The sequence below is a fragment of the Rana temporaria genome, chromosome 8 (genome assembly GCF_905171775.1).
Source record: "Rana temporaria chromosome 8, aRanTem1.1, whole genome shotgun sequence".
Taxonomy (NCBI): domain Eukaryota; kingdom Metazoa; phylum Chordata; class Amphibia; order Anura; family Ranidae; genus Rana; species Rana temporaria.
This window is the reverse complement of record NC_053496.1, coordinates 3307327-3334799: the sequence shown is the minus strand read 5'-3', so window position 1 is coordinate 3334799 and position 27473 is coordinate 3307327. Positions and strand designations below refer to the sequence as shown.

Here is a 27473-nt window from a genome sequence, read left to right as displayed (position 1 = left end):
TCCTACAGGCTGCAGCCGGTGCCTCCTCGAGGGCGGGTCTGAAAGTGTCGGCCAGTGTTTTCCCCCTTCTGCTGGAGCAGTACAACCAGCATGCTCAGGTGAGGGTGTTACAGGGATGGGAGTGGTCAGCTTTACATTTTTGGTGATTTTTGCCCCTTTTTTTGGCATTTTTCTTGTTTTGTACTTTTTAGTTATATTGAAATACGTTGCTTTTATGGATTTTTTTTTACTTCTAATAAACAGATGTAGACAGTGACTGTTAAATTTTAGTTGCTACACTGTTCATGGAGCAGCATGTTGGGGAATAACCACCATGGATTTCTGTCTTTTTATCTACAGTAGTGCAAAAGGTAACGTCCTCCCGTTTGTGCACCACGTGTGCGCCCTAGGGGGGGCATGTAGCAGCGCAATATGTGACTGGACACAGCAGAACACAGATCACTGCACTGGGCTGCAATGCATGACCCTGGTACTATGTGATCGATGTGACCAATCACAGTGATCACAACATGGTTGTCAACAATGGCTTTCGTTAACCACTTCCCGACCCCCGCATGTACATATACGTCCACAATATGGCACGTACAGGCACATGGGCGTACACGTACGTCCTCGCCTATTAGCGGGTGGGGGGTCCGATCGGGACCCCCCCCCCCGCTACATGCGGGGGTCGGGTCCGCTCGGGGAGCGATCCGGGACCACGGCGCGGCTATTTGTTTATAGCCGCTCCGTCGCGATCGCTCCCCGGAGCTGAAGAACGAGGAGAGCCGTGTGTAAACACGGCTTCCCCGTCCTTCACTATGGCGGCGCATCGATCGCGTCATTCCCTTTATAGGGAAGACACGATCGATGACGTCATTCCTACAGCCACACCCCCAAACAGTTGTAAACACACACTAGGTGAACACTAACTCCTACAGCGCCACCTGTGGTTAACTCCCAAACTGCAACTGTCATTTTCACAATAAAGAATGCAATTTAAATGCATTTTTTGCTGTGAAAATGACAATGGTCCCAAAAATGTGTCAAAATTGTCCGAAGTGTCCGCCATAATGTCGCAGTCACGAAAAAAATTGCTGATCGCCGCCATTAGTAGTAAAAAAAAAAAAAAAATGCAATAAAACTATCCCCTATTTTGTAAACACTATAAATTTTGCGCAAACCAATCGATAAACGCTTATTGCGATTTTTTTTACTAAAAATAGGTAGAAGAATACGTATCGGCCTAAACTGAGGAAAAAAAATGTTTTTATATATGTTTTTGGGGGATATTTATTACAGCAAAAAGTAAAAAATATTGCTTTTTTTTCAAAATTGTCGCTCTATTTTTGTTTATAGCGCAAAAACTAAAAACCGCAGATGTGATCAAATACCACCAAAAGAAAGCTCTATTTGTGGGGAAAAAAGGACGCCAATTTTGTTTGGGAGCCACGTCGCACGACCGCGCAATTGTCTGTTAAAGCGACGCAGTCCCGAACTGTAAAAACACCTTGGGTCTTTAGGCTGCATATTGGTCCGGGGCTTAAGTGGTTAATTGCCATTGTGTTTACTATTGTGATCTCTGTGATTGGTCACATTGATCACATGGTACAGGGGCCAATCCCAGTTTTACCCGTAGCTTGCCGCCAGGAGCCGGCCTTACCCGTAGCTTGCCGACCACGAGCCGGCCTTACCCGTAGCTTGCCGACCACGAGCCGGCCTTACCCGTAGCTTGCCGACCACGAGCCGGCCTTACCCGTAGCTTGCCGACCACGAGCCGTTGACATTTATGACTTTTTTTTTTTCCTTTTTTCATTTCCTTTTATGTTTGATTTTAGAGCAGCCATCGAAGGACCATACTGGAGATGACCCTGGGATTCCTTAAGCTGCAGAGTGAATGGCTGTATGATGAAGGTAGGTTCCTGGGGCTGTTTCTCTAGTTCAGTGGTGGGCAAAACTACGGCCCTCCAGCTGTTCTGGAGCCACAAGTCCCATCATGCCTCTGAGAGTCATGAATGTGGCTGGCAGAGTCTTGCATTTCCTCATGGGACTTGTAGTTCTGCAACAGCTGGAGGGCTGAAGTTTGCCCACCCCCGCATCGATTCTTCATCTCTGTAAAAGCCAAAGCTACCAAGTTGTGGGGTGTTGAGCACAGAGTATAATCGGAGAGCTGTTGACTTTTAATAAAACGGACATGCGCAAGTGCTGCTGCGCTCTGTGACCATGTGAGACATGTCTCCCAGAAGACTTGGGGGGAGAACTTCCACTTCCTAAGGCGATTGAAACAGATATGGGAGTGGGTACCTGTCAAAATCAGGTACCCTCTACCCCTCCCCTCTCCTACCCCCCCCCCCCTTGCCTCCCCTCTCCTCCCCCCTCTTCGCTCCTAACATGTGGATGGCTAGGTAAGTCCCCCATAGCCATCCACATGTACCAATGTATCCATAACATAGTATGCATAACATATGCCACAAATGGGCACTGACTGGCACCATCATGGCACAAACAAAATTTGTGATGCCCAGCAATGCCACCCTCCAGTGCCACCTATCGGTGCCCGCCCATGCCACCCAACAGTGCCGCCATGTCGGTGCCCGTCGGTGCCGCCATGACGGTGCCGCCATATCGGTGCCGCCATATCGGTGCCCATCATTGAAGAAGAAAAGGTATTTATTTACAAAAAAAAATTAACAGAAACAAAGAAAAACGTTGTTTTTTTTCCTAATGTTCGCTTTTTTTTTTTATTTGTTGCGTAATTAAATCCGCAGAGGTGATCAAATATCACCAAAAGAAAGCTTTATTTGTGGGAACAAAATGATAAAAATTTAGTTTGGGTACAGTGTAGCACGACCGCGCAATTGTCATTCAAATTGCGACAGCGCTGAAAGCTGCAAATTGGCCTGGGCAGGAAGGTGTATAAGTGCCTGGTATGGAAGTGGTTAATGTGGAGGGGGGGGGATAAATGATTAGAGATCAGCGCAGGGTCCCCGCAAGAATGACTGAGATATGAAGATGCTGGGTACTAAAATATTTTTCCAGATGTTGTGTCTCACAAGTTTTAAGGTAAAGGAGGGAGGTAAATTTGATACAAAGTCATACCAGTGCATTGGTGAAAACACTGAATATTTGCTGTAAGGAAAGTGAGACTCTCATGCTGGATATATTTGGGGAAAGACGTGAAGAATGTAGAAGGTGGTACACAGCGGGGGGGGGGGTAAGACGTGAAGAATGTAGAAGGTGGTACACAGCGGGGGGGGGGTAAGACGTGAAGAATGTAGAAGGTGGTACACAGCGGGGGGGTAAGACGTGAAGAATGTAGAAGGTGGTACACAGCGGGGGGGTAAGACGTGAAGAATGTAGAAGGTGGTAAACAGTGGGGGGGAAAGACGTGAAGAATGTAGAAGGTGGTACACAGCGGGGGGGTAAGACGTGAAGAATGTAGAAGGTGGTACACAGCGGGGGGGAAAGACGTGAAGAATGTAGAAGGTGGTACATAGCGGGGGGGTAAGACGTGAAGAATGTAGAAGGTGGTACACAGCGGGGGGGTAAGACGTGAAGAATGTAGAAGGTGGTACACAGCGGGGGGGAAAGACGTGAAGAATGTAGAAGGTGGTACACAGCGGGGGGGTAAGACGTGAAGAATGTAGAAGGTGGTACACAGCGGGGGGGAAAGACGTGAAGAATGTAGAAGGTGGTACACAGCGGGGGGGGTAAGACATGAAGAATGTAGAAGGTGGTACACAGCGGGGGGGAAAGACGTGAAGAATGTAGAAGGTGGTACACAGCGGGGGGGAAAGACGTGAAGAATGTAGAAGGTGGTACACAGCGGGGGGGAAAGACGTGAAGAATGTAGAAGGTGGTACACAGCGGGGGGGGTAAGACATGAAGAATGTAGAAGGTGGTACACAGCGGGGGGGAAAGACGTGAAGAATGTAGAAGGTGGTACACAGCGGGGGGGTAAGACGTGAAGAATGTAGAAGGTGGTACACAGCGGGGGGGTAAGACGTGAAGAATGTAGAAGGTGGTAAACAGTGGGGGGGAAAGACGTGAAGAATGTAGAAGGTGGTACACAGCGGGGGGGTAAGACGTGAAGAATGTAGAAGGTGGTACACAGCGGGGGGGGGGGGGGGGGCTATCTGGTGCATCTTACTCCTTTAGATTTTATTTAAAATTTGACTCCTTAGATTGATTTATTTTTCTATCTAACAGAAGGAAATGGTTTGCAGAGTTTCAGAGAAGCTTTATGCAGCATGGTGTTCTCCGCTGTAACCGATCCCAGCGCACAGCTCCACCTGGTGGCTGTAAAGGCAATGACAGTCCTCTCCACACATCAAGGTTTGTAAAGAGTATTCTTTTTCCTCTTCCAGGTTTTCTCTGCAAACCAGCTTTTGGTGTGCTTTTTTATTTTTTTATTTATATAACGTGCCAAACTTGCTACTATTCTCTGTCACTAAACTAGCCCAAACCTCATCTATAGTGATTTAAACCTCATCATGGCTTTCTTCTTCTCTGTAGGCTTCTTGTCTGCCGGTGATATTGATCTCGTCATTGAACACTTGACACTTCTTATCCTGGAGGAGGCGGACCCTCAGAGCTGGTACATTTTGTGTTTACTACATCTTTCATTTTCTTTCTCATCCAATGAGGGTCACAGGAAGTCTTTAACCACTTACCGCCCGCCCACCGTCAAATGACGGTTGGGTGGTCGTCCTATGACCGCTCTCGTGCTTTCCCCCCCTCGGCTCTTTAACCATGTGATCGGCTGTAACCAATCACAGCCGGTGAAAGTAGCCTAATACAGTGGCGGCCCGTCCATAGGGACGCACGGGCGCCGCCCCCCCTCCCACAGTCACAAAAAAAAAAAAAACGGGCCCTTTAAGAACTTTTATTCGGCTAAAATGTCATTTTGACATTTTAGCCGCAGTTCTGGCAGCCGTCTATAGAGGGCGCTGCAGCGCCACCCCCTCTCGCAAATAACACACATTCGTGCATAAATGCACAAATGTATGTTATTGTTGGTTGCCAGCGCTGCCTGGTCTATTCAGATAACCGGATGCGGGACGCCGGTTACCCGAATAGCGGCAGCTGGTTGGCTGAGGGGAACTGCCTATCAAAGCCAGCGGCTCTGATAGGCTTTTCTCCGGCTCTCAGATGTCTATACTCTGAGCGCAGGCAATCTGCGCTCATTGTATAAGACAAACGGCCGTTTCAGCCAATCAGGTTCCCGGATTCTGGTTATCAGGAACATGATTGGCTGAAGCTTCACCACAGCGGCAGAAGACATCGAGGGAGCACATGGAATCCTCAGGTAAGTGCTTTTTACAGGGAAAGGGGCACAGTGACATCATGGGGCACAGAGGTGACAATGGGCACAGAGGTGACAATGGGCACAGAGGTGACAATGGGCACAGAGGTGACAATGGGCACAGAGGTGACAATGGGCACAGAGGTGACAATGGGAACAGAGGTGACAATGGGCACAGAGGTGACAATGGGCACAGAGGTGACAATGGGCACAGAGGTGACAATGGGCACAGAGGTGACAATGGGCACAGAGGTGACAATGGGCACAGAGGTGACAATGGGCACAGAGGTGACAATGGGCACAGAGGTGACAATGGGCACAGAGGTGACAATGGGCACAGAGGTGGCATCATGGGGCACAGTGGCATCATGGGGCACAGTGGCATCATGGGGCACAGAGGTGACAATGGGCACAGAGGTGACAATGGGCACAGTGGCATCATGGGGCACAGTGGTGACAATGGGCACAGTGGCATCATGGGGCACAGTGGTGACAATTGGCACAGTGGAAACAGTTGAGGGGCACAGTGGCTGCGTTTCATGGCATGGCACAGTGGTGACAATTGATGGCACAGTTGCTGTGTTGCATGGCACAGTGGTGACAATTGATGGCACAGTGGTTGCGTTTGATGGCATGGCACAGTGGTGACAATTGATGGCACAGTGGCTGCATTTGGTGGCATGGCACAGTGGCTGCGTTTGATGGCACAGTGGCTGCATGTGATGGGCACAGTGAGGCTGCAATTTTTTTTTTTTTTCGTTTGCGCCCCCCCCCAAAAATTTTGAGCACCAGCCGCCACTGGCCTAATACCCCTTTCGCACTGAGGCACTTTGCAGGCGTTATACCGCTAAAAATAGCGCCTGCAAAGCGCTCTGAAAGAGTGTATCCATTCACTCCAGTGTGAAAGCCCAAGTGCTTTCACACTGGAGCGGTGCGCTGACAGGACATTAAAAAATCCTAAAGCGCCCCTGCCCATTGAAATCAAAGCGGCGCTTTGCGGGTGTTTTTTTAAACCCTTTTTTCGGCCGCTAGCGGAGGTTAAAAGCATGGGTGCTGGTAAGGCCGCATTTATGGGTGCGGGTAAGGCCGCATTTATGGGTGCTGGTAAGGCCGCATTTATGGGTGCGGGTAAGGCCGCATTTATGGGTGCTGGTAAGGCCGCATTTATGGGTGCGGGTAAGGCCGCATTTATGGGTGCGGGTAAGGCCGCATTTATGGGTGCGGGTAAGGCCGCATTTATGGGTGCTGGTAAGGGAGCATTTATGGGTGCGGGTAAGGGCGCATTTATGGGTGCTGGTAAGGCCGCATTTATGGGTGCAGGTAAGGCCGCATTTATGGGTGCTGATGTTACCGCGTTTATGGGTGCCCGTAAGTGCTGCCTCATCGGCGCCCATCAATGAAGGAGAAAAATTACTTATTTGCAAAATTTACTGACAAACTAAGAACAACTTTTTTCCGGGTGGACATCACATGACATCCTTTGAGAGCGTGCCTCGTGGGCAACCCACATGCCGCACTGCGGCGGGATCTATCATTTGTTGCATCCATCGGACACAGCAGGATGACTGATCAGTGTAACGGCCGCGGTGGCCAATCGCAGCAGATCACATGACAATTGTACACAATGGACGGCTTTCATTCATGCCATCTACTGTGTACTATTGTGTTGATCTCTGTGATTGGTCACAGTGATCACATGGTACAGACAAGACCAATCGCAGCTATTGACAATAGCAAACAATAAATGGATCAATTTAATTTTGCAAAAATGGTTGTTTTAGAACAGTGAAATTCATTGGTATAAGCCAGGCATGTTCAAAGTCTGGCCCGTGGGCCAAATGCGGCCCGCGTTCCAGTTTAGTACGGCCTCCCTGGTGATTTGGAGATATATATATATATATATATATATATATATATCTCTTTTGTGGCCTCCAGGGCTGCCTCGGAGGGGGCAGGATGAGTGCCTTCAGGTTACATACAGGAGAATCTCCTGTTTACTCAGTGGCATCTGTAATAGGAAGTCCCGTCTCCTGGGCTGCCACTGGACTACTGTTCTGTCTATCATAGGAGGCGGGACTTCGTATTAAAGAGGCCGCCGAGTAAACAGGAGATTCTCCTGTATGTAAGCTGTTGGCGCTCATCCTGCCCCCCCTCCCTGTACCCTCCGATGCTGCAGATGGGCATCGATAATGCTGCATTCATGGCAGCGGTGGGTCTGCATTCATGGCAGCGGTGGGTCTGCATTCATGGCAGCGGTGGGTCTGCATTCATGGCAGCGGTGGGTCTGCATTCATGGCAGCGGTGGGTCTGCATTCAAGGCAACGGTGGGTCTGCATTCAAGGCAACGGTGGGTCTGCGCCGCCAGGTTCCCTTACCGGCGATGTTGGCGGAAGCACCCGACAGCTGATGGAAACAGGGGGTACTCGGCAGACTCCACCCACTACAAAAAACCTACAGGAGGGGATGAGGACCAGACCAGTCGCCCTACAGAGTGCAAAGCTGTGATGGGAAGGGGGTACTTGGGCTCCACCCACTACAAAAAAAAAAACTACAGCCGGGGGCGGAGACTAGATCAGTCACCTGGCACAATAGAACCTAAAGCTGTGGGAGTGGATACTCTGCAGGCTCCACCCACTACAAAAAACTACAGAAGGGGCGGAGACCAGGCCAGTCACCCTGGCACAAGGAGAGAGCTTAAAGCTGTGGGGTGCGTACTCGGCAGTCTCCACCCACTACAAAGAACCCTACAGGAGGGGGCGGAGACCAGACCAGTCACCTGGCACAAGGAGAGAGACCTCAGAAGTGAGCGGTCATTATGCACAAGAAGTGAGTGCAAAGCTGGGGGGCACTCATAAGACTCCGCCCACTACAAATTAACCTACAGGAGGGGGCGGAGACCAGGCCAGTCACCCTGAACAAGAAGTGAGTGCAAAGCTGGGGGGGGCGGGCACTCATAAGACTCCGCCCACTACAAATGAACCTACAGGAGGGGGCGGAGACCAGGCCAGTCACCCTGGCACAAGAAGTGAGTGCAAAGCTGTGTGGGGGGGGGGGGGGCACTCATAAGACTCCGCCCACTACAAATGAACCTACAGGAGGGGGCGGAGACCAGGCCAGTCACCCTGGCACAAGAAGTGAGTGCAAAGCTGGGGGGGCGGGCACTCATAAGACTCCGCCCACTACAAATGAACCTACAGGAGGGGACGAGGACCAGACCAGTCGCCCTACACAAGAAGAGAGCAAAGCTGTGGTGGGAAGGGGGTACTTGGGCTCCACCCACTACACAAAAAAACTACAGGTGGGGGCGAAGACGAGATTGGTCACCTGGCACAATAGAGCCTATAGCTGTGGGAGTGGATACTTTGCAGGCTCCACCCACTACAAAAAAAACTACAGAAGGGGGCGGAGACCAGGCCAGTCACCCTGGCACAAGGAGAGAGCTTAAAGCTGTGTGGTGTACTCAGAAGTCTCTGCCCACTACAAAGAACCCTACAGGAGGGGGCGGAGACCAGACCAGTCACCCGGCACAAGGAGAGAGACCTCAGAAGTGAGCGGTCATTATGCACAAGAAGTGAGTGCAAAGCTGGGGGGCACTCATAAGACTCCGCCCACTACAAATTAACCTACAGGAGGGGGCGGAGACCAGGCCAGTCACCCTGCACAAGAAGTGAGTGCAAAGCTGGGGGGGCGGGCACTCATAAGACTCCGCCCACTACAAATGAACCTACAGGAGGGGCGGAGACCAGACCAGTCGCCCTGCACAAGAAGTGAGTGCAAAGCTGGGTGGGGGGTGCGTACTCATAAGACTCCGCCCACTACAAATGAACCTACAGGAGGGGCGGAGACCAGACCAGTCGCCCTGCACAAGAAGTGAGTGCAAAGCTGGGGGGGGGGGGCACTCCTAAGACTCCGCCCACTACAAATGAACCTACAGGAGGGGCGGAGACCAGACCAGTCGCCCTGCACAAGAAGTGAGTGCAAAGCTGGGTGGGGGCACTCATAAGACTCCGCCCACTACAAATGAACCTACAGGAGGGGGCGGAGACCAGGCCAGTCACCTGGCACAAGGAGAGAGCTCAGAAGTGAGAGGTCATTATGGGGCTTGTTGGAAGTCCTGTTTTAGGAGTATATATCGTCTTCTATTGATCTATTGACCCTTTGTGTACCTCAAGGCTAATTATCTTCTGTTTATTGTAGCCAGGCTGCCATCGAAGCTTCAGGAACATTGGCCAAAATTCATCCAGCGGTGTTCATCGGTAGGATGGTGCCTCAGCTGTGTTCACGGCTACAGACGGGTAGGTGAAAAGCGACTTACTTTTATTGTGCAAAAAAAAACAAAGGCGCTGCACTTTTTGCTGTTACTGTTGAACTCGTGTGAACCCCCGAAAATTGTATGGGACTTCCTAATCCAATTATAATTATTATAACCACTTCCGGAGCAGCGACTGAGCGGTACGTTGCTGGGCTCCGGGTGGTTATACCGGGATGATGCAGCTACAATAAAATACAAGAGGATTGAGAGGGCCCTGCTCAGAAGAGCTTACAATCTAATTGGGGGGGGAAGGTGGTACAAAAGGCTGTAACTGTGGGGAATGAGCTGGTAGAAGTGGTAAAAGATTAGTTGGAGACGTGATCGGCTTCCCTGAAGAGATGAGTTTTCAGGGATCGCCTGAAGGTAGCAAGAGTAGGGGATAGCCGGACAGGTTGAGGTAGCGAGTGCCGGAGGATGGGAGAGGCTCTGGAGAAGTCCTGGAAACTAGCATGGAAGGAGGGAGCTTGAGAGTTGAAGTACTTGAGGAGAGCGGAGAGGGCAGTTTGGGTGATATTTGGAGACGAGATTGGTGATGTCGCTCGGGGCAGAGTTGTGGATGGCTTTGTATGTTGTGGTTGGTATTTTTAAATTTAATTCGCTGAGCGATTGGGGGAGAGTCGAGTGTAAGGGATTGGGGGGGAGAGTCGATTGGGGGGGAGAGTCGAGTGTAGGGGATTGGGGGGGAGAGTCGAGTGTAGGGGATTGGGGGGGAGAGTCGAGTGTAGGGGATTGGGGGGGGAGAGTCGAGTGTAGGGGATTGGGGGGGAGAGTCGAGTGTAGGGGATTGGGGGGGAGAGTCGAGTGTAGGGGTTTGGGGGGGGAGTCGAGTGTAGGGGATTGGGGGGGGGGGGGGAGTCGAGTGTAGGGGATTGGGGGGGAGAGTCGAGTGTAGGGGATTGGGGGGGAGAGTCGAGTGTAGGGGATTGGGGGGGGAGAGTCGAGTGTAGGGGATTGGGGGGGAGAGTGAGAGAAACTAAGGGTGGGACTTTAAGGAAGAACATCACTGGCATATGAACCAAAAACATATGGTAAAAAATATTTATTATACAAACAAAGGAGGTATGACATATACACATTAAGATGATAAAATGGTACAATTAGTAACCACCTAGAAATTATATAATAGTACAAATTAGTCCAACAAAACATACATGGTAATGCATAATAGTAATGGGTCTAGGTACATAATTCTAGAGGAAACAAGAGGGTACATGATGGTCTATGATAGGTACTCATAGTAGGGCATCTGGTACATGAGAACCGGCTTTGTAGGGGTAGCATAGAAAAAATAAATAAAAATGAGTTGGTTCATAAAATTGCAATGTTAGAGGGTAAATATTATACATGTACACTGTGACATATCATCGTATAATGGCTCTACGCGTTTCGTGTTCACTTTAACACTCATCAGGAGCAGATACACAGTGTACGGGTATCTATAATAGAGAAAGAAATGCCATAGTAAAGTAATGGACATAATAGGGAACATAGAAAAGAGGGGAACAATAATGGTCCCAAACACTCTCACCTAGTTATAGTAAAATGGGTAGAATCATAAGATGGTACTGTAAGAGAGGGGCAGCTATAATTAGCATCGTCCCCGGGAGCTGAATTGGTGACACCTTGGCACGGCAGTAGCAGCAACAGTAAACAGTATTGGCCATGAACATCGGATAGTGGATGTCAACAGTGGTAGAATTGATAAAGTCTGTGGTAAAACCCAGAGGTATCTGTGGGGTAAATAATAAATAATTAAAAATAATGGGTGAGAAGTGAAGTGTAGGGTTGAAGAATTAGACATATGAGTGAAGACATGCACCAGGATGTCCAAAGTGGACATAAATCAAAAAGTAGTGCAAAGGGTGCAGATATAATAATGGAAGCACTGCACCAAAAATAGTGGGTAGGAAGTGAAGTGTAAAGTTGGAAAGGTAAACAAGTGAATAAAGACATGCACCAGCATGTTCAAGATAAGCATAAGTCAAAAAGATAGTAAGGGTGCAGGTGTGATAGTGAAAGCACTGCACCGTAGGTACCTACCCAGCGAGGGTGGATCAAGAGGTGGCACCATAAAGTGTGTAGGGTCCCATGAAGATGATACAATCCGAAGTGATGGCTCAATATGGGTAAGTATATATAGCGGCCGTATACCAAAAGTGGCCAATGAACGCCACGCAGCGTAGATAGGGGGGAAGGCCCGCATCGCCGTCCAAGCAGTAACGTGCCTGGCGTTGGCGCGCAAACCCTCCTCCTACTAGCCGCAGATGGATAATCCACGCCCGCATCGCGGCGTCACAAGTGACGTCACCCGTCAAGCGTGGCGTCGACACGCAGTGAGAGCCCGACCCGGGGAGAGTCGAGTGTAGGGGATTGGGGGGGGGAGTCGAGTGTAGCGGATTGGGGGGGGGGGAGAGTCGAGTGTAGCGGATTGGGGGGGGGGGAGTCGAGTGTAGCGGATTGGGGGGGGAGTCGAGTGTAGCGGATTGGGGGGGGGAGTCGAGTGTAGCGGATTGGGGGGGGGGAGTCGAGTGTAGGGGATTGAGGGGGGGGGGAGTCGAGTGTAGGGGATTGAGGGGGGGGGTGTCCAGTGTAGGGGATTGGGGGGGGGGGGGAGTCCAATGTAAAGGATTGGGGGGAGTCCAGGGGAGGCCAGTGTAGGGCTCGGGGGACCAGTGTAGCCTCTGGATTGCTTTTACCGTCCCCCTTCTACGGCTTTCTTGGGCTCTCCCGTCCTGCCAGTAGTCCCGAAGGTAGAGGTGGGATTTGGGGTGTTATAGACCCCCAGATCATAAAGAGGACCTGTCACATACTTATTGCTGTTGCAAGAATGTTTCCATTCCTTGTGACAGCAATAAATGTGATTTTTATTTTTTTTTTATTTTTTTTTTTTAAATTAGAGCAACAGTATAACATTTTTATTTTATTTTCTAAATTAATATAAAAAATAAAAGTGCAATGATCTGTGGTGTGTTTTATATTTATATATATATAATTTTTCCCAGCAGTATCCATGCAGGGCGTTGAACCCGCGGGCAGTGTTACCCCAGAGCGTCCCGTACGGCTGAGATGTCTGGAAGCTTTAGCGGCAATGTCTACACATCACAGTATTGTGGAAGTGACGGTCCCCATCCTACTCGCCCATCTCAGAAGAGCTCAGAGAGGTAAGTCCTCCTCACCACGAGAGATCCGCAAGATCACCGCCCACCGACCATTCTGTAATAGTGACGGATGATCGGCGTACAATCCGGAGTCTCATTATTTCCATTCTCTTCTTGCTGTAGAAGGAGAGATGAATGCCGAAGACGTCGTTTCCGTGTGTAAGAGTCTTCACCGGGTGGCTGTCCAGTGCCAGGAAAACGCCCAATCCCTGAGCTTCTATCACAAGACCGTGGTGTCCTGCCTCCTCTCCCTGACTGTTCGGGCCGCCATGCAAGGTGATCCCACACAATCCCATCCACGTTTATTGTTATTGAGGCTTTCTATGAATAAACTTGCATGTAAAATATACAATGTAACCAATCTAAGGTCTGGGTTCACGCATGTCCGCTGCCAATCTCCCCCCTCTGTCTGTCGCTGCCAATCTCCCCCTCTGTCTGTCCGCTGCCAATCTCCCCCCTCTGTCTGTCCGCTGCCAATCCCCCCCCTCTGTCTGTCCGCTGCCAATCTCCCCCCTCTGTCTGTCGCTGCCAATCTCCCCCCTCTGTCTGTCGCTGCCAATCTCCCCCCCTCTGTCTGTCGCTGCCAATCTCCCCCCTCTGTCTGTCGCTGCCAATCTCCCCCCTCTGTCTGTCGCTGCCAATCTCCCCCCTCTGTCTGTCGCTGCCAATCTCCCCCCTCTGTCTGTCGCTGCCAATCTCCCCCCTCTGTCTGTCGCTGCCAATCTCCCCCCCTCTGTCTGTCGCTGCCAATCTCCCCCCCTCTGTCTGTCGCTGCCAATCTCCCCCTCTGTCTGTCGCTGCCAATCTCCCCCCTCTGTCTGTCGCTGCCAATCTCCCCCCTCTGTCTGTCTGTCGCTGCCAATCTCCCCCCTCTGTCTGTCGGTCGCTGCCAATCTCCCCCCTCTGTCTGTCTGTCGCTGCCAATCTCCCCCCTCTGTCTGTCTGTCGCTGCCAATCTCCCCCCTCTGTCTGTCTGTCGCTGCCAATCTCCCCCCTCTGTCTGTCTGTCGCTGCCAATCTCCCCCCTCTGTCTGTCTGTCGCTGCCAATCTCCCCCCTCTGTCTGTCTGTCGCTGCCAATCTCCCCCCTCTGTTTTGTTTTTTTGTTTTTTTACTGCGAATCTCCCCGCGGGAATATAAAATTGTGAAAATTAAGCAAAAAAAAAAATACCGCGTGGGATAACATCTCCCCCCCCCCCCCCCAATCCATACCAGACCCATGGGTTCACTTCACTACGGGATCACTTTTAGAAGCAGGAGGAGGGTTGCAACCCCCCCAGTGGCTTCCCAGTGGTTCCCGGGCATATGTTACCGATCGCTGAGCCCGTGAATTATATAGATAAGCAATGGCAAGATGGCTGCCATTCATCTCTATGCCCTTGGGGGACCTAATAGACGTCGTGACGTCACTTCCAATTCTCAGGCCATATAAACATGTTTTTTGTGTTTCCTCAGACAGGGAGACCGCAGTGGAAAGTCACGTTCTTCTGGATGACAGTGTCCTTACCGCCATGGTGCCTGTAATCAGCGCGGCCACCACCCACCTCAACCCCGAGTGAGTCCCCCTACAATTCTTTACATTATTTGTATACAGTAGGTTGTTGTAGAGTTTCAGCTGTTATGACTGTGCCCCATCATTGGTGTCAGTCGGAGGAATAATGTCCCATCATTGGTGTCAGTGGGAGGAATAGTGTCCCATCATTGGTGTCAGTGGGAGGAATAGTGTCCCATCATTGGTGTCAGTGGGAGGAATAGTGTCCCATCATTGGTGTCAGTGGGAGGAATAGTGTCCCATCATTGGTGTCAGTGGGAGGAATAGTGGCCCATCATTGGTGTCAGTGGGAGGAATAATGTCCCATCATTGGTGTCAGTGGGAGGAATAATGTCCCATCATTGGTGTCAGTGGGAGGAATAGTGCCCCATCATTGGTGTCAGTGGGAGGAATAGTGTCCCATCATTGGTGTCAGTGGGAGGAATAGTGGCCCATCATTGGTGTCAGTGGGAGGAATAGTGTCCCCGTCATTGGTGTCAGTGGGAGGAATAGTGTCCCCATCATTGGTGTCAGTGGGAGGAATAGTGTCCCTTCATTGGTGTCAGTGGGAGGAATAGTGTCCCATCATTGGTGTCAGTGGGAGGAATAGTGTCCCATCATTGGTGTCAGTGGGAGGAATAGTGTCCCATCATTGGTGTCAGTGGGAGGAATAGTGTCCTGTCATTGGTGTCAGTGGGAGGAATAGTGTCCTGTCATTGGTGTCAGTGGGAGGAATAGTGTCCCATCATTGGTGTCAGTGGGAGGAATAGTGTCCTGTCATTGGTGTCAGTGGGAGGAATAGTGCCCCAAGGACCTTATAAAAGCAAACAAAGGGCCACATCTGGCCCATGGGCCGCAGTTTGGAGACCTCTGTATTACATGAAGTGATGGTCTTGGGATGCAGTAATGGGGTATTTGGATTTCTTGGATTGGTGATCATTGTACACGTCCTCTACACTTCGGAGGAATGGATTCCTAACGCAGGAAAGAGTGTCATGTCCACCAAACCTGCCCCGGGTGCCCCATTGTTTATCCTCATCATTTCAAATAGATGAGAAGGAATCAAGTTTTCTTAACTTTACAAAACCCACGCATGCGCTGTAGACCTTTCACAATAGACTTTGAATGTGTTCCAAAAATAAGGCTAAAGCCGTCTGCCAGAGGCGAGAAGTACACAACCGGCCTCGGATGAGGGACGTTTTAGGAAGTGGGAATGTCGGGTGTAGAAGTTTCTCTGACATTGGGGAGAGCCGGGACCCCGCTGCATTGTATCCGATGTTCATCACCAGTGCAGATTTCATTACCTGTTCTATACAAGTCCCGGGTTTTTGATCTCTTTGATGTCTTCTTCTAGGTTGGCGTCTTCGAGTGTCTCCCAGATTGTAAACCTTTTCCTAGACGGAGACGTTTCTGTGCTCACCGAAAACAACTTCACCTCCAAATTCCACCCCTTCCAGGTACTTCTACTTCTTCTAAGTGAATAACATGAGATTGAGGAACTTTTATTCTGAAATTGTTCATTTATTTGTAGACGCAACTTGTCACTGGTTGGTGCCCCTCGGCCCGTCTTTACTTCTGAGGCACTCTGACTCTCTAAGATGCTCTTTTTATACCCAATCATGTTACTGACCCGCTGCCAATTAACTAAATGAGTTGCTTGATTGTTCTTCAGCTTTTCCTTGTTACTACCGCTTACTTTCCAGATTTTTGTTTGCCTTGTCACAACTTTTTTGAGACTTGTTGTTGCCGTCAATTTAAAAATTACCAGATTTTTTTTTTTTTTTTTTCTTTAACCACTTCCAGACCCTGCACTGTATATATACGTCCTAATTTTAAAGATGGATATCTCGGTAACGGCAGCAGCTGCTGCCACAACCGAGGTATCCATCTTTAGTGCTAAGGGTCCTGTACACGATAACGGCGGTCTTCGTGGCGAGATCACCGTTATCGGTGGCGGGAGAGGGGCCCCTCTCCCGCGCCCTCCGCCGCTTACCGTTGCCGTCGGTAGCGGCAGAGTCGATCGGGTCCGTTCGGCAGCTGACTGGGGGTGCGAGTGAGGGAAAAATGTCCTTCACCCGTCCCCATAGCTCTGCTGGGCGGAAGTGATGTCAAAACGTCAGTCCCGCCCAGCGTCTTAAAGAAACATTTTTTTTTTTTTTTTAAACGTCGCCTATCGAGATTTTTAAGGGTAAAAGTTTGACACCATGCCACGAGCGTGCGCAATTTTTAAGCGTGACATGTTGGGTATCATTTTACTCGGCGTAACATTATCTTTCACAATATATAAAAAAAATGGGCCAAATTTATTGTTTTATTTTTTTATTAAAAAAAGTTAATTTTTTCCTAAAAAAAGTGTGCTTGTAAGACTGCTGCGCAAATACGGTGTGACAAAAAGTATTGCAATGACCGCCATTTTATTCTCTAGGGTGTTAGAAACAAAATATATATAATGTTTGGGGGTTTTAAGTAATTTTCTAGCAGAAAAAAATGTTTTAGTCTTGCAAACACCAAATCTGGGTCTGGGTCAAGGTCTTTAAGTGGTTAACCATTTCCCTACCGCACGCCGTCATGTGACGTCCTGGACTTCCAGTGGGGAGATCTGAATGATGGGGGCAGCTACAGACATCATTCAGATATTCTTCTTTCCAGCCAGCAAATCTGTGCACGATAAGAACGATCATAACAGCAGTTCCACCTCTTGATCGTTCTTATAGGCGACGGGAGGGGAGATGTGTCCCTTCCCGCCGCCATCCGGTGCTTCTCCAGGCTCTCCCGTGCCATCGGGGGACCCGGAGAAAGAATCATATAGTGCCAGATGATGATCATAGAGATTTCCGGTGACCAGATGTGGTCACCAGTCATCTCTATGACCGTCGGAGGCCCGGGCGCGATGTTATGACATCACGCTCGGACTCCGGATGTAAACAAAGCCACGATCGTGGCTAGTAAGCACGAGATCGGTTAATTTATTTATTTTTTCTCGATCTCATGCTTTCCAGCCTGGAGGAGAGATGTCTTATTGACCCCACATCTCTCCATAAAGAGGACCTGTCGCTAACCATTTCTATTACAATGGATGTTTACATTCCTTGTAATAGTAATAAAAGTGATCAAAAAAAATGGGGTGTGCAGCACTGCACTTGGCCAGAGGTGCGAGGGGCGCCAGTGACACTCGGAATGGTTCGAAGTTTCCGAGCCTTTCCGAGTTCAGCTAAGCTGTCCCTGAGTATTTCAGAGGCTCTCCGGCGCTCCCCCCACCTCTGGCTACATGCGGTATTGCATGCCATTGAAGTCAATGCGGAACAAATTATTTTAGTTTCCATTGACTTCTATGGGGAAACTCGCTTTGATATGCGAGTGCTTTGGATTACGAGCGTTCTCCTGGATCAGATTGTCCTTGTAATTCGAAGTTCCACTGTAATAGATTACACAGCATGCTGGTGAACCAAGGAAATCCAGAAAGGATATCTGAATGTCTATGGCAGTGGTTCTCAACCTGGGGTCGGACGACAATTTGCCAGGGGTCACCAAATCCTCTCCCAGACTTTTTGCGGCCGCCCATCAGGGCTGTTCCTGGAGCCTGCGGCCGCCAACTCGGCCTCTTCGCAGCCACCAATTCAGTTTGCGGCATGGCTGGGGGGCAGAGACTAGAGGTCAGATGACTGGTGAGGAATGTTAAGTGGGAGGGACTGGAGGAGACCCAATCTCCTGATTTCAGCATAGGTGTCACTGCTATGAGACACCATAGAGCTGGAGACACAGTGAAGTCGGAGGCACATTGAGTCACACTTCCTGTGATTAGAGTTGCCATTAAAAGTCCCCACTACAGTTCTGGGATCAGCAGATGATCTTGATCAAGAGCACCTAAGTTGGCCGATCAGAACTCCCCCCAGCACTGCCACTGATGCCAACTCCCTGCAAATACTTCCACGCATCCCATCCCCCCACCCCCCACCAAGGAGTAAGAGAAGGAATAAAAATAGAGAATACATGAAAGGGAGAGGAACAAAGAGAGAGAATAAAATAAATAACAAAAAAACGGGGGGGGGGGGGGGGGGTTGGTTGGGATCAAGAAATTTAGGATAGGGAGAGAGATAAAGGGGAAAGAAGAGCAAAGAGAAAGAGGGGGTACATCCTAAAACATACCATAAGGGGTTTTATTACTGTATATGAGTGGAAGGGACTCAGGGAGCGCTGAATGTATGAGGGTTAGAGGCACACATTTCTTGTCTTGCCTTGGGTGCTGACAACCCACGCTGCGAAAATAATTTTACTGTTAGGGGTCCCCACAACTTGGGAAATTTTATCAAGGGGTCAGGGTACTAGTACCGTTGAGAACCACTGCTCTATGGGGTACCCTCAACTTGAACCAGATGAGAACATGGTGGCCGCATTTACCTAGATATCCCTCTCTCCTGCCAAGCGGAAGTCGCTGCAGGCAACCCCAGTGCTGCTCGGTGGAAGTGCTAACCACTTAGCCACTGTGCTGCCTCCTGCAAATGGCAGTCCTTTCAGGGCAGGGCCCCTTTTAAACTGTGCACGATTCTCATCCTGAATTTGGTCCCAACGTGACTGATGTAAAAAAGCTTTGTATAGCTCAGGACACACTTTGGATGCAACAATACTTGACCCCCTCGTGGATACTCCCGCTGGCAGAACCATTCTCTTGCGGTTGGAACGGGGTGCTTTTTTTTGCCCCCACCAGCCATGTAATAGAGGGTCTTCAGGTGTTCATTATATTTGACTTTCTTTATCTGATTTCAGACAGATGGCCCTACAGCCCCCCAGAGCCGACTAGTTGCCCTTCTGATGGCCTTTGTGTGTTCCTTACCGAGAAATGTGAGTATTATTGTCAAATATTTCATTGAGCCGTGCTATAAATTGCAGACGTACCCATAGTGGAGGTTATCGGAAAGAGTGCTTCTGCAGCGCCGGCGGCTTCCCTCCTCTCCCCCCTTCCGCAGCGCCGGCGGCTTCCCTCCTCTCCCCCCTTCCGCAGCGCCGCCGGCTTCCCTCCTCTCCCCCTTCCGCAGCGCCGTCGGCTTCCCTCCTCTCCCCCTTCCGCAGCGCCGTCGGCTTCCCTCCTCTCCCCCTTCCGCAGCGCCGCCGGCTTCCCTCCTCTCCCCCTTCTGCAGCGCCACTGGCTTCCCTCCCCCTCCTCCCCCCTTCCACAGCGCTGCCGGCTTCCCTCCTCTCCCCCCCTCCCCCCTTCCACAGCGCTGCCGGCTTCCCTCCTCTCTTGTGATTACGTGTTTTTTTTTGTGCAAGGTCCACTTTTAAAGTGTTTTTTTTTTTGTTTTTTTTTTTTCATATATATATATTCGGAGCAATCTACTCCATCCATACTTCACCCTCCCCCATCCACCCCTGTCTCTATGCTTTTATTATGGCGAGAAATCACTTTATAAAACAACCCCCTCCCCTCTAGCATTTCTGGCTGCAGCCATCTTAAGTAAGGGCAAGAAAATTCATGTAGCCTTTACTTTTTGGAATCCATTTTGCCCTTAGCTCAGGCAGGAGAAAGCCCCTCATCCCATGAAGTCTCTTGCGATGTATGACATTTCCCTGCCTATCTATTTACCATTGCTAGCAGCATGAGGATTACAGAGAGTTTATGGTGATTGGGAGAATGAAGTTTCACTTTAACCTTGCTGATTGTTAATGGGATCGTTGGTGTAATGCTGTATTCTGTACACAGGTGGAGATCCCTCATCTCAGCCGTCTGTTGCAGCATTTGTTGTCTCTGAGCCTGTCGGGGGCCGGCCTGTTTGCTTACTCCTCCTCTGCCAAGTGCTTTGCCGGTTTGATCAACAAATGTCCCCCTGGTAAGTGTGTGAGGGCCGGGGTCCAGGTTTGTTGGGGGGGGGGCAAACGTACCGTAGAATTTATCAGTTACTTTTACTATGCACTGGTGTGTTTCGGTGGCAGTACAAGTGACTTCCTGTCTCCTGCCGAAACAACATTGAGTCCGACTGAGTGCTTCGTCTTCATTCACAGGAAGCCTTGTGGCTTTATTAACCTCTTGCCAAACCGCTCCACGTACATTTACTGCGGGGGGCGGCAGATCCTGTGCGCAGAATCACGTACAGGTACGTCATTCTGCACTTCCGGGTCTGGGGGCGCACACACACGGCCGAACCCGCTTCTGCTGTGATTGGACACCACAGGAAGCAATCGGCGAAATCCGGCGGACCCAATGTCTGCCGGGACCCGCCGATCGTTTTCCGACAGGCAGTCTGCTGTGCTGATGCAAACAAGGCAGAGCGCCGTTCTGTTAGTAGGGAAGGCAGAGATTTTTTGTTTGTTCTAGACAGGAACACAGATCTCTGTCTACTCGGTTAACGCCCCCCCCCCCCCCACAGTTATTAATCCCTCCCTAGGGATACATTTAACCCTTTGATCACTGATCCCCCCCCCCTGATATTAACGTCTTTCCAGCCAGTGCCCTTAGTACAGTGATAGTGCATATTTTTTTTTAGCACTGATCACTGTATTGGTGTCACTGTTCCCCAGAAAAGTGTCAGTGTCTGATTTGTCCACCGCAATATCGCAGTCCCGCTATGAGCCTCTGATCGCCACCATTACTAGTACAGTAAATCCTTGGTTTTTATCCTCATAACTCGTTCCAAAAACGTGCTTGTAATCCAAAGCACTTGTATATCAAAGTATTTTTTTTTTACAGAGTATAAAAGAGAAGAGAGGCGCCTCCAAGTGTAGCAATAAGTTGCTAAATGTTGTTCCTTCATTACATGTAACCATATTGCTACACTAAGAGGCTCCTCTCTTCTCTTTTTATACTCGGTTGTGACATGACGCTCTTATATCAAGACATCGCTTGTATATCAAGGCAAAATGTATTAAAACATTTTGCTTGTCTTGCAAAACGCTCTCAAACCAAGTTACTCTCAAACCAAGTTACTCTCAAACCAAGGTTTTACTGTACAATAAATAAATAAAAATGCGATGAATCTATCCCGTAGTTTTGTAGACGCGATAACTTTTGCGCAAGCCAATCAATATACAGTGGAACCTCGGATTACGAGGATAATCCGTTCCAGGAGAATGTTTGTAATCCAAAGCACTCGCATATCAAAGCCAATGGAAACGAAGATTATTTGTTCCGCATTGACTTCGAATGCATGCAATACCGCATGTGGCCAGAGGTGGGGGGGGGGCGCCAGAGAGACTCGGTAATACTTGGAGAACATTCGGATGCAGTCTTAAACACTCGAACGGAGTGTTTCTGAGTATTTCCGAACGGCTCCAAATGTCACCAGCGCCCTCGCACCTCAGGCCAAATGTGGTACTGCAACAGGTTTGAATTCTGCTCGTTTTGCGAGACAACCCTCGCAAAATGAGTCAGGATTTAAAAAAAAAAAAAAAAAAAAGCTAGTATTGCAAAATGCTTGTTAACCGCATTACTCACAATCTGAGGTTCCACTGTACACTTATTGAGAATATTATTATTTTTTTTATAAAAAAATATGTAGCAGAATACATTTTAGCATAAACTTATAAATACATCTTGGACTTTATTTTTTTTTTATTGGATCTTTTATAGCAGAAAGTAGAAAATATTTGTTTGTTTTTTTAAATATTTTTAACGCCTGTGCCTCAGTGTCAAAGGAGTCTTAGGAAAGTCATTCTCTTGTTGCACCTAAAAAAAAAAAAAATCCTCTTCTGCAATTGGCTGAAGTAAAATTTGTGTTGGCTGCAGCTTCCATGTCTTAAAGCGGATGTGCCACTAAAACAATATATTAAAAGCCAGCAGCTACAAATACTGCAGCTGCTGACTTTTAATATAAGGACACTTACCTGTCCTGGAGTCCAGCGGTGATCGCAGCAGATGACGAGCCGATCGCTCGTCACCCTGCTGCTCCCCCCTCCATCCACGGTGAGGGAACCAGGAAGTGAAGCGCTCCGGCTTCACTGCCCGGTTCCCTACGGCGCATGCGCGAGTCGCGCTGCGCCCGCCGATTGGCTCCCGCTGTGTGCTGGGAGCCGAGTGTTCCCAGCATACAACGGGGGACGGACGGGAAGCAAGGGAAAAACCCGTCTTTTTCCCGCATCGTAGAGCCGGAAGTGGGTGCAGATACCTGTCTGTAGACAGGTATCTGCACCCCCCTCCCCCCTGAAAGGTGTCAAATGTGACACCGGAGGGGGGGAGGGTGCCGATCAGCGGGACTCCACTTTAGAGTGGAGATCCGCTTTAAGAGTGAAGCTGCCTGTGAATGATGCCGAGTCAGACCATAATGTCCAAGCTTTAACAAATAAAATTTCTGCCACTTGTTTGGCTCCTTACAGGGGATCTTCTGGATGATGTGCTGCAGAGCGCATCTTGTAAAATAGAGCTGGGCCTGGCGGATGAACACACGAGGACTCGAGCTATGACGCTGCTTGTCTGGGTAAAAACAAAGGCTTAGTTAATAAAAAAAAAAACGCTCCTGATTGTGTGATATTGTCCTTTGATCTCTCAGTGTCTAAAGATGTCCCAATGCAGTTTAGATTATTAGTGACCAGGGTCAGGTAGTCTCAAGGCTCTCTGGCTTCTTATTTAGGCGGGACTCTGGGGCAAACCGCTAAACACAGAGATGGAATACATTTATGAGATCCTCTTTACCTGTCAAACTATTTGTGTTTTCTGTCTATTTATCTTCCTGATATCTGAGATGTCCCGTCCGCTGCGGGTCAGATTCTTAGTGTCCAGGGTCAGGTAGTCTCAAGGTCCAGCTTCTTATTTAGGCTGGACTCTGAGGCAAACCGTTAAACACTGAGATCTCCCTTCACTTCCTGCCCCATAGCCAAAACAGGAAGTGAGAGGAAATCTATACAAATAAAGGAATCCCTTAGAACCTTCAGGTCACCAGAACCCGTGTCCCCATTGGAAGATTTCCCCTCTTACTTCTGGGGGCAACTCAGATTTCGGGATTTTCTTTAAATTTCCCTGTTGGGGGTACTTGAGGACAGAGGTTGAGAACCTTTATGAACAAACAGCATCATGAAGGCCAAGGAACACACCAGACAGGTCAGGGATAAAGTTGTGGAGAAGTATAAAGCAGGGTTCGGTTATAAAAAATAAAAAAATCTCCCAAGCTTTGAAGATCTCACGGAGCTTCTGTTCAATCCATCATCGGAAAATGGGAAAGAGTATGGCACAACCGCAAACCTACCGAGACATGGCCCTCCACCAAAATGGGCCGGGCAAGGAGAGCATTCATCAGAGAAGCAGCCAATAGGTCCATGGTAACTCTGGAGGAGCTGCACAGCTCAGGGGGGAGAATCTGTCCACAGAACAACTATTAGTGGTCTCTCCACAAATCTGCCCTTTATGGAAGAGTGACAAGAAGAAAGACATTGGAGAAAGAAAGACATAAGAAGTCCTGTTTGCGAGAAGCCATGTGGGGGAGGGAGGGGAGTTCTACAAAGTATTGACTCCAGGGGACGCCATACAAATGCCCCTCCCCCACACTTTTCACATATTTATTTGTATCATTTTCCTTTCACTTCACAATTATGTGACACTTTGTGTTGGTCCATCACATAAGATCCCAATAAAATACTTTAACGTTTTTTGGTTGTAACATGAGAAAAGGGGGTATAAATACTTTTTCCAGGCACTGTACATAATATTGGCTATACCTGTTCAAGTTTTGGAGGAACATGCCATTGCACCTGATCCTTCACATTTCTATATAGAAGTGAGAAGAAATAAATTGGCCCTATAGGCAAAACTTAATTTTTTTGTTTTTTTGTGCCGTCTGTGTCCCATTGTGGAGATTTCCCTTCACTTCCTGTCCCATAACCAAAACAGGAAGTGAGAGGAAATTCCTGCAAATAAGGGAATTCCTTGGGTGTCACCAGAACTAGTGTCCTCATTGGAAGATTTCCCCTCCTATTAAGTTTCCCTAAATTTGGGATTTTCTTATAGTTTCTCTTGCAATGATGGTAAACGGGAGAAATAGAAGAAGGTGAATCTCCCTAATGGGACACAGACGGCAATAAAAACTGACAGGGGGTCTAATCCCTCTCCACTGTCTTTCTTATTCTTTATTCGTGTATAGACCGCGGTCACTTTCATGTCCCAGGGCTCCATTGACAGATGACTATTTCCTGTCATTATCGGGGAGATATCGGCCTTCTATGGCCTCCCTGAGAGCGTGACGAAACGCGTAGTCCCAGATTTGATACTGAAGATGATCTGACAGTTCAACAAATTCCTTCAGGACTTGACCGCCAACCTTGGAATGTATTTTCATAGGAACGTTGAGATCAGATAATTGTAATAAATATGAAGTGATACTTCTGATGACGGATGTTGTGACTCTTGCAGGTGACCAAAGCACTGATTCTGCGGTACCACCCCCTGAACGGGCAGCTGACTAAAAAGGTGAATTATTCCTGAATTCTCACAGCGTTTTTATAGGGCGTTCCTAAAGAGGAACATGTAAGATATGGAGAAACATAATTTTCACCACATTGTTGCCTGCAGGGGGGGGGACACGGGCAGAGAGCGTCCCGGGCTGAAAGAGAGGGGGAGACGCGGGCTGAGGGAGAGGGAGACGCGGGCTGAGGGAGAGGGAGACGCGGGCTGAGGGAGAGGGAGACGCGGGCTGAGGGAGAGGGAGACGCGGGCTGAGGGAGAGGGAGGCGCGGGCTGAGGGAGAGGGAGGCGCGGGCTGAGGGAGAGGGAGGCGCGGGCTGAGGGAGAGGGAGGCGCGGGCTGAGGGAGAGGGAGGCGCGGGCTGAGGGAGGCGCGGGCTGAGGGAGGCGCGGGCTGAGGGAGAGGGAGGCGCGGGCTGAGGGAGGCGCGGGCTGAGGGAGAGGGAGGCGCGGGCTGAGGGAGACGCGGGCTGAGGGAGACGCGGGCTGAGGGAGAGGGAGACGCGGGCTGAGGGAGAGGGAGACGCGGGCTGAGGGAGAGGGAGACGCGGGCTGAAAGGGAGAGAGAGACGCGGGCTGAAAGGGAGAGAGAGACGCGGGCTGAAAGGGAGAGAGAGAGACGCGGGCTGAAAGGGAGAGAGAGAGAGACGCGGGCTGAGAGAGAGAGACGCGGGCTGAAAGGGAGAGAGAGAGAGAGACGCGGGCTGAAAGGGGGAGAGAGAGAGACGCGGGCTGAGGAGAGAGAGAGAGACGCTGGCTGAGGAGAGAGAGAGAGAGACGCTGGCTGGAGAGAGAGAGAGAGACGCTGGCTGAGGAGAGCGGGAAAGGGAGAGACGCTGGCTGAGGAGAGCGGGAAAGGGAGAGACGCTGGCTGAGGAGAGCGGGAAAGGGAGAGAGAGACGCTGGCTGAGGAGAGCGGGAAAGGGAGAGAGAGACGCTGGCTGAGGAGAGCGGGAAAGGGAGAGAGAGACGCTGGCTGAGGAGAGCGGGAAAGGGAGAGAGAGACGCTGGCTGAGGAGAGCGGGAAAGGGAGAGAGAGACGCTGGCTGAGGAGAGCGGGAAAGGGAGAGAGACGCTGGCTGAGGAGAGCGGGAAAGGGAGAGAGAGACGCTGGCTGAGGAGAGCGGGAGAGAGAGACGCTGGCTGAGGAGAGCGGGAGAGAGAGAGACGCTGGCTGAGGAGAGAGAGAGAGAGAGACGCTGGCTGAGGAGAGAGAGAGAGAGACGCTGGCTGAGGAGAGAGAGAGAGAGAGAGACGCTGACTGAGGAGAGAGAGAGAGAGAGACGCTGGCTGAGGAGAGAGAGAGAGACGCTGGCTGAGGAGAGAGAGAGAGAGAGAGACGCTGGCTGAGGAGAGCGGGAAAGGGAGAGAGAGACGCTGGCTGAGGAGAGCGGGAAAGGGAGGTAGACGCTGGCTGAGGAGAGAGAGAGAGACGCTGGCTGAGGAGAGCGGGAAAGGGAGAGAGAGACGCTGGCTGAGGAGAGCGGGAAAGGGAGAGAGACGCTGGCTGAGGAGAGCGGGAGAGAGAGAGAGACGCTGGCTGAGGAGAGCGGGAGAGAGAGAGAGACGCTGGCTGAGGAGAGCGGGAGAGAGAGAGAGACGCTGGCTGAGGAGAGCGGGAGAGAGAGACGCTGGCTGAGGAGAGCGGGAGAGAGAGAGACGCTGGCTGAGGAGAGCGGGAGAGAGAGAGACGCTGGCTGAGGAGAGCGGGAGAGAGAGAGACGCTGGCTGAGGGGAGAGAGAGACGCTGGCTGAGGAGAGAGAGACGCTGGCTGAGGAGAGAGAGCGAGAGACGCTGGCTGAGGAGAGAGAGCGAGAGACGCTGGCTGAGGAGAGAGAGAGACGCTGGCTGAGGAGAGAGAGAGAGAGAGACGCTGGCTGAGGAGAGAGAGAGAGACTCTGGCTGAGGAGAGAGAGAGAGACGCTGGCTGAGGAGAGAGAGACGCTGGCTGAGGAGAGAGGGAGAGAGAGAGACGCTGGCTGAGGAGAGAGGGAGAGAGAGAGACGCTGGCTGAGGAGAGCGGGAGAGAGAGAGACGCTGGCTGAGGAGAGCGGGAGAGAGAGAGACGCTGGCTGAGGGGAGAGAGAGAGACGCTGGCTGAGGGGAGAGAGAGAGACGCTGGCTGAGGGGAGAGAGAGAGACGCTGGCTGAGGAGAGAGAGAGAGAGACACGCTGGCTGAGGAGAGAGAGAGATAGACGCTGGCTGAGGAGAGAGAGAGATAGACGCTGGCTGAGGAGAGAGAGAGATAGACGCTGGCTGAGGAGAGAGAGAGAGATAGACGCTGGCTGAGGAGAGAGAGAGAGAGAGACGCTGGCTGAGGAGAGAGAGAGAGAGAGAGACGCTGGCTGAGGAGAGAGAGACGCTGGCTGAGGAGAGAGAGACGCTGGCTGAGGAGAGAGAGACGCTGGCTGAGGAGAGAGAGACGCTGGCTGAGGAGAGAGAGAGAGAGACGCTGGCTGAGGAGAGAGAGAGAGAGACGCTGGCTGAGGAGAGAGAGACGCTGGCTGAGGAGAGAGAGAGAGAGAGACGCTGGCTGAGAGAGAGAGAGAGAGACGCTGGCTGAGAGAGAGAGAGAGAGACGCTGGCTGAGAGAGAGAGAGACGCTGGCTGAGGAGAGAGAGGCTCCATAGTTAAAGCACACTCTTCTCACAGAATGGCTGAAATAGTTAATAATTTACATGTTTTCTCTGGGAGTTTCCTGAGTTTATCTTTAAAAAAAAGCTTCTGACCTCAACTGCTGATAACCTCTGTATGTAAATGGAGGTTTTTCCTTCATCAGCTGTCAGTTTCCACAACAGACTGTCCAA

At 50.3% G+C, this 27473-nt stretch overlaps 1 protein-coding gene across 1 annotated transcript in view; it reads left to right on the top strand.

Annotated features, from left to right (window-relative positions):
• MMS19 (MMS19 homolog, cytosolic iron-sulfur assembly component) overlaps positions 1-27473 on the top strand; it is a 91804-nt gene that overhangs the window by 52380 nt on the left and 11951 nt on the right. Inside the window, exons 13-25 of the mRNA XM_040361215.1 lie at positions 1-98; positions 1818-1893; positions 4189-4314; positions 4495-4576; positions 9482-9579; positions 12602-12757; positions 12878-13030; positions 14209-14308; positions 15639-15741; positions 19049-19123; positions 19983-20109; positions 22589-22689; positions 24615-24671. The exon at positions 1-98 is cut by the window's left edge and continues 57 nt beyond it. Coding sequence (XP_040217149.1) covers positions 1-98; positions 1818-1893; positions 4189-4314; positions 4495-4576; positions 9482-9579; positions 12602-12757; positions 12878-13030; positions 14209-14308; positions 15639-15741; positions 19049-19123; positions 19983-20109; positions 22589-22689; positions 24615-24671 — 1352 coding nt within the window. The remainder of the gene's footprint in view (positions 99-1817; positions 1894-4188; positions 4315-4494; positions 4577-9481; positions 9580-12601; positions 12758-12877; positions 13031-14208; positions 14309-15638; positions 15742-19048; positions 19124-19982; positions 20110-22588; positions 22690-24614; positions 24672-27473) is intronic.